The following is a 10,550-nucleotide window of genomic DNA, read 5'->3' on the forward strand; positions in this document are numbered from 1 at the left end:
AAATCAATCGATTTTATGACCCAATGCATTTTTAAAACTTAGATCATCTCAAGCTTAAAAAATATTTTTTTTAATCATTAGGACACAATATATATTGTAATTTTTAAATTGAAATTAAATTCGGAGGTCTTAAAGTGCAAGCTTTTATGTTGTATTCCATAATCAACTATTATATATAAAAAATATTAGTTATCCCGAGAAACTTAATTCCATTTTGTCCTGCATTCGTTTGCATAAAGAAATTCTTTATGCAATTGTTTTTTTTTTTGTTTCGACAAGCCTTCGCTTGTCATTTGATATTCCGTTTGAAAACTGATTTCACTATGTGCATTTTATGACCCAATTTGAAATGATAAAACCAGTGCAATACAATGTCTGATATTGAATTACAAGGGTCTATTTCATTACATTCTGTTGCTGTTGCATTCGCCATACGATATTTCTAATTGATTAAGAAATTGATATTATGTCAATTGTTAGCTGTTACCAACTCTGATTAATAAATAGTACAACACTTAAATACAATTCTTATTAAAATCATATAAAAATGATTTATAACCACACAAAAACATAAACATATGTAATAAAAATCAACAATTTTATTGTAAAAAAAATTAATTTACTTATAATGAAAGAAAACAAAGATTTGTATAAGAATTTTCATTGTATTGTTATTTTTGGCTTCTCATAAATCAAATAAAATTTTTTTTTTAGTGGGTCTTACGTACCTAGTCAATTTTTTAATAGTTAGTAATACAGAAATTTAGAAAAATATGGTTTGGGATTGTCTTTCAAAGGGTTGTTACAAAATTCCTAGATGTTATCCCCACAATTTCAATTTGAGCTACACATTCGATCTGTCTTTGTGGTTTTTTTGGTCTGTCAACATGCGGCACGTGTCTCGGCTTACTTCACCCAACCGACAAACCACCCAACCACCCACTAACAACCCACCGCCCCCTAATGGAAAACCACCCACCGCATTTACCCAAGAAAACAGCGCCACAACGATCGTTAATAATGCATAATAAATGCGATTGTTGGTTGTCCGCTGTTTTTTTTTTTTTTCTATTTGGACTCATTTCGATGGAAATTCGCATCGGATTTTCCACGAATGCGTAACTAATTCATCGCTCACACACATGCACCACACACCACACTAACACGCGCACCTAATCATATATAATTAACCCACCAAAGGACCTTCATCGCCCACTGATTGCTGATTGTTGATTGTTGACTCTGTTGGCTCCGTGTTGTTGTCTGTTGTCTGTTGTGTTTAACCCGAATTAATTTGCATTCATTAAACGCTGCCATTGTCTTTTTTCCGCCTCTTTGTGCTCTGATTTTCTGATTTTCCACCCAAGTCTTTATTTAGTTTAATACAAGCTATTTTCCTAGTACTTTTCTAGTTGGAAATAAATGAAATCATTTCTGGAAATTCATTGTGTCACGTTGGTTTTGTTGTTTAACAAGTTTGAAGTTTTTTTTAAAAGGAAATATTGTTTATATGTATATTGGTTATTTATTTATTATTTATATATTTAAATTCACTTATTAACATTTTTTTAAGAATTTGTATTTTTTAAAAACACATACATATCTTTGAAAGTATTTTTTGAGATTGAAGAAAATTAAATCATTTCTGGACATTTAATGTGTCAAGTTAGTTTTGTTGTGTAATAAGTTTGAAATAGTTTTTTGTATAACTTTTTTTTGTTATATTTTAAAATTATTATTTTTTTTAATTTTTTAACCTGCAATATTTACAATAATATGAAGTATTTATTTTGAAAACAGTTATTGTTTTAACACTTGTTTATTTCTTGGTATAAAATGTTTGTCTTAATGTAATTTATTTATTTATATTTTTTGGTTCTTAAAATGTGTTAGTGAAATGCTAACATTTTATTAGATATGACATTTTTTAGTGTTTGGGAATTGATTGGGAATTATAATTACAGAAAATTTCTTGAACTTCATTTGCCATTGCACATTCATCTCATTATTAGTTCTATATCACCTGCTTTCCCCTATCATTTCCATTGAATATTTCTATACCCGCTGAACTATTTTTTCTTAGTTATGATTTGTCTTCTTATTTTGGTTTTTTCTACGATTTCTTCTTTACTTTTCGGCCACTCTTAGGGGATGATAATTCCCCAGTCAACAGCAAGAACAATACCCACTCCCCGCAGCAGCAGCAACAAAATGCAGTGGGTAGAACAACAGCAACAGCAACAACAACACCAGCAGCAGCAACAGCAGTGGCAACAACAGCAAAGTATATGAGAAATCTAGCCTCAATAAACCCCTTTATGCTGCTGGAAGCGGCAGCAGCAAGAACTGCAGCTGCAGCAGCAACAACTGCAGCAGCTGCAACAACTGCAGCAGCAACACCTGCAACTGTGACTGCAACACTTGCAACTGCAGTACCTGCAACACCTGCAACAGCAACACCAACACCACAACCAACAACAATATCTAATCCTGCCAAGCACAAATTGAGTCCCATCGCCGAAATACCGCCGAAATTTTTATTCCTATCGGATGGCAAGGGGGTATATCCAACGCCCAGGAATGCCAAGGGCTTTAAGGGTGTGGAAATGATCAGTGAGATAATCGAGGATCATGAGAAGCAATTCTATAGGAGTAGTGTGGGATCGACGAACATTCCCTTGACACCACCGCCCCCGTCCACACGCAAAGTGGACACCAGCAATTCGCGGATTCGCTCCTACTCACTGTCCCATGCCTTTTCAGCGCCCAGAGATCAGCAGCAGCAGCAGCATCCATCAACCAGCCATCTGCCGCAATTCCAGCCGCAAATCAGTTTCGGGAGATGCGGTATGGTGGTATATGGTCGACCCGGGGATTCGGTAGACTCTGCTGGAATCGCATCATCATCATCATCATCATCGGGAGCAGTGGGAGTTGGAGTAGCAGGAGGAGTTGGAGTGGGAGTTGGAGGCGCTGCGACGATGGCCATGAATATTGCCTCCTCGGCGCCAGCGGCAGGATCTCAGCTGACGGCGCACCACCACACGGGACACGGCGGACGCAGGCGCACCACCAGTTCCAACAGCAACGGGTGAGTTCTACAGAAAGTGGGGCATTATCAACCAAAACTTTATGGTAAAATTAACCAATGTAATAGTTAAATTGTCAATTTGACCAACGAAATAGTTATAGTTACATTTTCAACTACAAAATACACACAGCTTACCATTTTTGTGGTAGTTTTACTATTAAATATTAACCAAAGCCGCAATAAAATACCCAGTCACTATTATTTAAGACTTGTAGACCTATTTTTACAGTTACGTTACTATCCGTATTGTTCAATTTTTACTCCTTAAATTTGTGTTTATTTAGGAAAACATTTACCATTTAGCATTTTCCATCTCCTAAGCGATTGAGCTTTTATTTCTTAAAGGGTGGGGTTGTAAACGATGCATCAGCTGGGTTGTCACAGAATTCCATTAGCGCTGAATTCCTGACAAATTTATAACGAAGCACTCAAGAAAACCCATTCTAAATTCAGCGCTAAGCGATTTCTGTGGCACTTCCGAATAAATGATTTAAGTTTGCTGCAAGGTTGCTGATGCATCGTTTAGGACCAAATGCTTTGATTTTAAAAAGCTTTTGATAGAGCAAGAGAGTAACTAGTCAAATGCCAATCAAATAAACCGACTGTATTCACTTGATTAAGCCACATATTTTTAAAAATCTCATATCAATTTCAACCTAAAAAAAAACGTTATTTATAAAAAATTGTACTTTGTTTCTAAAGTATCTATGGGGTTGATATTTTTAAAATTCGTTTGCGGTACGCTCTTCTATGGGAAACCTAATCACAATTCAGATGAACTAATCCCCCAATCGTTTACTTTCAGAGCGGGCACTCGGGAGGTGCACAATAAGCTGGAGAAGGAGCGACGCGCCCAGCTGAAGGAGTGCTACGACCAGCTCAAAAAGGAGCTGCCCATGCGGGACGAGGACCGAAAGAAGACCTCCAACTTGACAATACTCGACAAGGCCCACAAATATGTCAAGGTTAGAAAACTAGAACGTGGCAAACAAGTTAATATTAATGAGGAAAGCATTGGTTAATGTATCAGAGGTGGAATCTACATCATACCCATAGCTTTAGCTCATCTTTGGCATGTTTTATGCAAGAAAATACTATTATATTGATGGTTAAATAATATATACATTGATAAATATATAGGATAGGAAAAGTGTTCAACACATATGTGGGCTTTCAAATCACAGAATAATTGTATAATTTATTAATGAGGAAAGCATTACCAAAATATCATAAATGGTTTGAAAATGAATACGTTGATGGTGTAATCTACATTTTATGTATAAATGAGTTAATGGTATTAGAAGTGCTATCTACAATTTACCCATAGCTTTAGGTCATCTTTGCTATTTTTTATTCAAAGAAAGTATCACAATATTGATGGTTAATTGACATATATTGATATTTATAGGATGGAACACGTGTTGTATACATATGTGGGCTTTCCGTTTACGAATTAATTGTATAATACATTAATTAATTGCTTCCTTTTACGTTTTTATTTTAGCAATTGACGCAGCGTGATCGCGAGCAGGAGGCGGAGGTGGAGAGGCTGGCGAAGCAGAAGATTGAGCTGCAGAAGCGGCTGAAGCGATTGGGTTCGAGAAAGGAATCGCCGCCCACCGATCAGCAATGCATTCCACAGGCCGACAAAGGTATATACATATATATCTTAGATCTTGGACACAGATCTAGATAGCTTAGACCAATGTGTGATCAAGTTTTGCATGCGCTTGGGGGTCGGATGACCTTCGGGTTATGCAATTCCATTCTCAATATCTCGAAATTCGATGCCAACGCTAATCTCGCGCTTTCTCTCTCTTTTTCCAGCCGTTTGCCTGGCAACAACAACCACACCAGCACCACCAACGGCGGCCAGTGTTCGCAATGGAACCCGAATTCTATACGATGCAGGCAACGCCTGTGCCACTGGGGTGAGTATATGTCGTCAAAACATGATATTCAACCGATGGGCAATGCAAACTGATTTTTTCGAGATTTTCTATAGCAATAAAAATCGACTTTCGGGGAGATTTTGATCCCTCTGATGATAAAATAGATGTTTATTCAGGGCAAACAATGTGATTTTTAAAATATTCATCACAAAGCATTAAATATTAAACCATTTTTTTAAGTAGAAACTAAAGTTAAAATAAAATTAGCTGCAAGATGACTTTGTCTCAGGAAATTTCAATTACAAACGTTGTTTTTTTTTTTTACTAAAAATACTAGTGACAATATAACATTCCCATCAGGAAATTATTTAATTAAAACTTAAGTGAATGTGACATGCAAAGCACACCATTCAGTTTACAAACCCCAGAGGAAAACCACCGCAAAGCACAAACCAAATTTAATATTTTTGTTATTTTCACCCAGCAGCAGCTAACAACTGTGATAAACAAATCAAATGCCACACCAGCAGCAACATCAGCAGCAGGAGCAACCGCAGCAGCCAGCAGCAGCATCAGCAGCAAACTCATTGGCAACCACACAGGAGGAGCCACAACAACCACACTGACTCCGGCCATGGGTATCATGACAATTAAGAATGGCAATGGCAATGGCAACATACCGGCAATCTCACCAGCGGCAATCCAGCAGCAGCAGCAGCAACTGCAGCACCACCACAACGGCAGCCCAGCGGGCAGTCCATCGGGAATAGGAGCCACTAATGGGGCCACCATTACACGTGGCTCGCCCACGCCATCGACTCCATCGCCGTCGCCCAGCTCCTCGTCCAGTGGCGTCTCGTCGTCGGCTTCGTTTATGGGCGGCGGCTCCTCATCGTCGTCCTCTTCCTCCTCCTCATCATCATCATCTTCGTCCTCCTCCTCATCGTCGTCATCATCATCATCATCAAGTACGTCGTCCAGTTTGTCGTCACCTACGCAACAACAACAAAAGCAGCAGCAGATCACCACGCCCACGGCCACCGCCCATTTAGTGGGCGCCCGCAATGTTGGCCTCCAATTCCATGGCGGTGCGGGTGGTGGTGGTGTCAACGCCCTGAACGGTGGTGCCACCATCGTGACCGCTGCTGTGCCAACTGGCGGCGGATCAGCAAATGGTGAGAATGGAGTCCATTTAGACCATTGAGAAATGAGTTGTAATTAAACTTGTATATCAAAGAGTGTTAGGGTTTTAAATGCCAAAATATGTCTTAGTTTTTGGGATTTTTTGTGATCACAACCAATTTTGGTCTAGTTATTTGTTCTTAGATTTTGTCATTTAAAGTACCTTAAAAAAATTTGTATTAAAAATATTGTGAAAAAAGGGGAGTGACAGCCAGTCTTTGACAAAAAAAAGGGTAATGTAATGCAATGATGAATGTCCGTCTGTCCGTATGAGATCTCGGAAACTATAGTGCTATAATGTTTGGACTTGACATTCTTGGGCTTTCTGCGCAGCGCATGTTTGTTTCAGCAGGGTGCCACGCCCACTCTAACGACCACAAACGACTATAACACTAAAACCACTCTAAGACCCACATTTTTAAATATTTTGTAAAAATGAAAATGAGAGTTTGTTCTTTTTATTAATACTCATCTATATGCCAAAAATTATTGAAATTGGTCCAGTCATTAAAAGGTTATAACCAAATGATAATCAATAAATAAATAATAAATGCAGCAAATTAGCTGTTTTAACTAATACGCCACCAAGCCGCTAGGGGCGCTGTAGGCTAGGTGGCGCTATAGCAGAAGGCTAGATGTGCTAGTGAAAAAAGCAGAGTTGCTTTAAGCATATATCAATCCCTCTCGCACTCCCTTAAGCTGAGTAATGGGTAGCTAATAGTCGAAGCCATCGACTACAGCGTTTTCTCATGTTTTTAAATTATTTGATAATTCTTTTTGTAAACGATTAAATGGAATTTCTACTTAATTAGTGGGGTGTTATAATAGATGACTTTATTAAGACACAATACCAGTCGGTAGAATATACTCTTAAACGTTGAAAAATACTAATACTGTCTTAAAATTTCAACAGGTTTCCATCAGGCGGATAAGGATCGCAACTACAATTTCCTGATGCTCAGTGCTGGGACAACCGCACAGTAAACCAACAAACAAAAAATCAACAACCAACAAACACCTACAACAATAATGAAAACAACAACAAAAACAACAACTGAATTGTGTGCAACAGCTCCCACCTTATTAAACAAAAAATGTAACAACAACTAGAAGAAGGTTCTCTAAAAACTCATTTTTCTTAAAACAACAAGAGAAAAAATATTACATATTTCTCACACTTTCGCACACATTGAAAACAACAAGAACAACAACAACAACAGCAGCAGCAACAATAGCATCAAACAGCAAAAGAAAAACATTACAAGCTGTAATTTTTTATGTGAAACAAAAATAAAAACAAAAGCTATCTAACAGTTCCGCCCAACACTTAGCATCGATTTTGAAAATCAACAATGTGTAGAAGAAAATTATTTTTTAACAAATAATTTTAAAGAAACAACAAGAACGCGGGAAAAAACAGCTAACAGCAACAACAACAACACCAACAATAAACCAACAACAACAGTAACAAGAGAAGACCAATTAAATAAATGTAAAACAACAACGACAGCCAGCATTCAACAACAACAACAACAGCTTGAAAAACCACAACAAACAAATCTACAACACACACACACACCACACACAGGCCCATCAACATGCATATATACTATATACATTATATATCTAATTGTACTACTTTATAGGGAAGCCTAGAAAAGAAGAGATAAAACACCAAGAAGAATAGCACACTTAAATGTAAAACAGGAAAAAAAAACAAAACCAAAATGCGCTGTTGAAACAGAAACCACCAATGGGTAACGCTTTATAAGTATATATATATCTCTATATATATATGTATATGTATCTAAAACTTAGAAGAAGATTATAAATTAGAAATATGTAAAAGCAGGATTTCCAAAATTCATGTGGCAAAAGAAAAATGCTAAAACGAAAAAAGATAGATGTCTCTTTTCTTGACCAAAAACTGAACCAGAAATAATTTCTTTTGGATGATATACTTTCTTCTTCTTTCAAAAGCGAAACCACAAAACTTAACAAAAAAGAAAAAAACAAAAAAACAACAGAAACGAAGCAAAAATCAAATCAATAGAATTATATCAAATTAGAGTGCTTGTATGTCAAGTATGTGTGAGTTTGCAAACAAAAAATTAACCAATAGTATGTAAAACTAAAGAGAAAAGCTGGCCAGAGAGTGTTGTATCTGTGTAATACCCATATTTGAATTAGATATTAATGTAGCAAGCAAACAAAACATCGTAGCAAAAATGTGTAATAGTGCAATAAGCTAACAAAAGCCACACCCATCCCCCACACCCCCTTCTCCCCCAATTTAACACAATTTTTTTTTAGAGAATTTTCATTTTGATCTTGTTCTGGAAAGACACGCATATAAGACATTATCATATAATATGTATGTAGTGATTGCGTATAAACCACACCTTCTCTTGCAATTTAAATTCCTGCCTTATGCCATTGAAACGGAATCAAAGTAAAAACAGAAAATTTGATACAACCCCCCCAAACTAAAGCTTATAAAATATTTATATACAAGGAAAGGTAAAAAAAAAAAAACAAGAAAAGAACGAAAATAGCTTAGAAGTAGACAACACAATTATCACGATAAGGGAAAAAATCTAGCAAAAAGCAGCAACATAAAACTGAATGTTATATTTTGGAGCATTTTTTCAATGTGTATGTGTTAGCATATATATACAAATATATTACACATATATCTAGAAAGGAAGAAAAGGAGGATTGATAAAAGTATTAGCAAAAGATATCTCTTGAACAATAATAAAGGACAGACAGAGATGGCAAGAGCAGGTCGTCTCTTTCTACTCCCCCTAAATATTTGCAAATTTTTTATGTCGGGGCAATGAATATAAAACTATATATCATCTATCTATATATTTGTATACACAAACTAAAGTGAGCCGATCAGATAGCGTGAAATTTTCCATATATTTTGTAAATACTTTAAAACACAAGTGGGAAACTGTCAAGCTTTCAGTTTTTTTTCATCAAGGGGGACTTACTTTTTTTTTTTAATAGTTTTTTTTTACCAAAGCGACAGAAAATCAAAAATTATTTTCACAAGAGAGTTTTACACGAATGGAAAGAGCAAGTAACCATAAAAATCGAAATCTATAAACTAGAAATATAATTATATATATGTGTATGGAACGTCTGTGTAAATGTGTTTGAATGTAAAATGCTTTAGTCACATAAGTTGAAAGAGAAATTGAATTAACTATATAGTTAAATATGCCTGTGTCTGTCACTCGATTTCTGTTACTAATCATAAAAGAAAATGTATAAAATTAATAATACCAACACACGTTTGAAGAATTAACCTTAACTCTTAAATTAGATTTTATGTTCTTTAATTTATGTTTTTTTTCGTTGTATTAGCTAAAACACATTTTGAAAATGTTTTCTTGAATTTTTTTTAACATCCTTTGTAAGTAGGCAGTTAAAAAATGATTGAACATAATACTTTTTGGCGTTAATTTTATTAAAAAAACAAACAAACAAGGAAAACAGCAAACAACAAAACGATTTCATTTTAGAAATTTAAGCTTAACTTAACTAATTATTAATGTTTAAACAAATTTTTTCTTTAAGTTGAAAACAAATCGGGAGTATTGCAAATTATAATTATCATTAAATATACACAACAAAAAAACAACAAAACAAAGGAGAAAACTCAACAAAAAAATTATATTTATAGAGAAAGCAGACAACAACAAAAACAAGAAAAGATTAAAACAAAAAACAATTTCAAACAAAAAAGAAAACGAGAGAAAACCCCTTTAGCTGTAAATGTAACTTGTAAAATTAATTTTAAACGAAATGCATACAAAAATCAACAAAATCAGAAGAGTATGTCAAGAAATAAAAAAGCGTAAAAAAAAGGATATATATGAAGAACGATATATATATATATTATATAAATGTAAATGTGTAAAGAAAACAGAAAATGCGTAAAAAAAAAATAAAAACAGAGATTTCAAAGCAAAAATATTTTTAAATCGTTTTTGTTTTTCGGGAAGATGTCTTCAAAGCTGGTAAATAATTTCTTATCGACTGCAAACAAAACCGGAACATTTACTTTGATTCTCCTTTTTTGGAAAATGTGGCGATCTTTATTACAAATTCGAAAATTGCTTGGACTATATGCAACACTTTGAGAAGATCGTGGAGGGTTCCATATCCAAAGAAAAGCTAGAAAATTCAGAAAGTTAATTGCTCCCACAATATTTCATACTGCATACTTTCAGGCCCAGCAAGTAAAATAGGTTTATTCTGTATTTCTCATATTTTTCGGTTTATTTCTGAGTCAAGCTAAACATTACACTCCATCAATCGCCATTTTTTAACTCTCGTAATTATAATTTGTATATGTATATATATTTATATAA

At 35.0% G+C, this 10,550-nt stretch overlaps 1 protein-coding gene across 6 annotated transcripts in view; it reads left to right on the plus strand.

Annotated features, from left to right (window-relative positions):
* LOC119557941 (serine-rich adhesin for platelets) overlaps window positions 1–10,124 on the plus strand; it is a 47,300-nt gene extending 37,176 nt beyond the window's left edge. For 3 of the 6 annotated variants that reach the window (XM_037870954.1, XM_037870953.1, XM_037870955.1), the window contains 6 exons: window positions 2,149–3,091; window positions 3,897–4,056; window positions 4,596–4,743; window positions 4,919–5,022; window positions 5,468–6,158; window positions 7,079–10,124. In XM_037870954.1, the coding sequence (XP_037726882.1) occupies window positions 2,149–3,091; window positions 3,897–4,056; window positions 4,596–4,743; window positions 4,919–5,022; window positions 5,468–6,158; window positions 7,079–7,149 (2,117 nt within the window). In that variant the 3' untranslated portion in view covers window positions 7,150–10,124. The remainder of the gene's footprint in view (window positions 1–2,148; window positions 3,092–3,896; window positions 4,057–4,595; window positions 4,744–4,918; window positions 5,023–5,467; window positions 6,159–7,078) is intronic. The other 3 variants (XM_037870956.1, XM_037870957.1, XM_037870959.1) reach the window with 3 other exon arrangements.
* The last annotated feature ends 426 nt before the right edge of the window (window positions 10,125–10,550 follow it).

Source organism: Drosophila subpulchrella, chromosome X (assembly GCF_014743375.2).
Source record: "Drosophila subpulchrella strain 33 F10 #4 breed RU33 chromosome X, RU_Dsub_v1.1 Primary Assembly, whole genome shotgun sequence".
In the NCBI taxonomy this organism is placed as follows: Eukaryota; Metazoa; Arthropoda; class Insecta; order Diptera; family Drosophilidae; genus Drosophila; species Drosophila subpulchrella.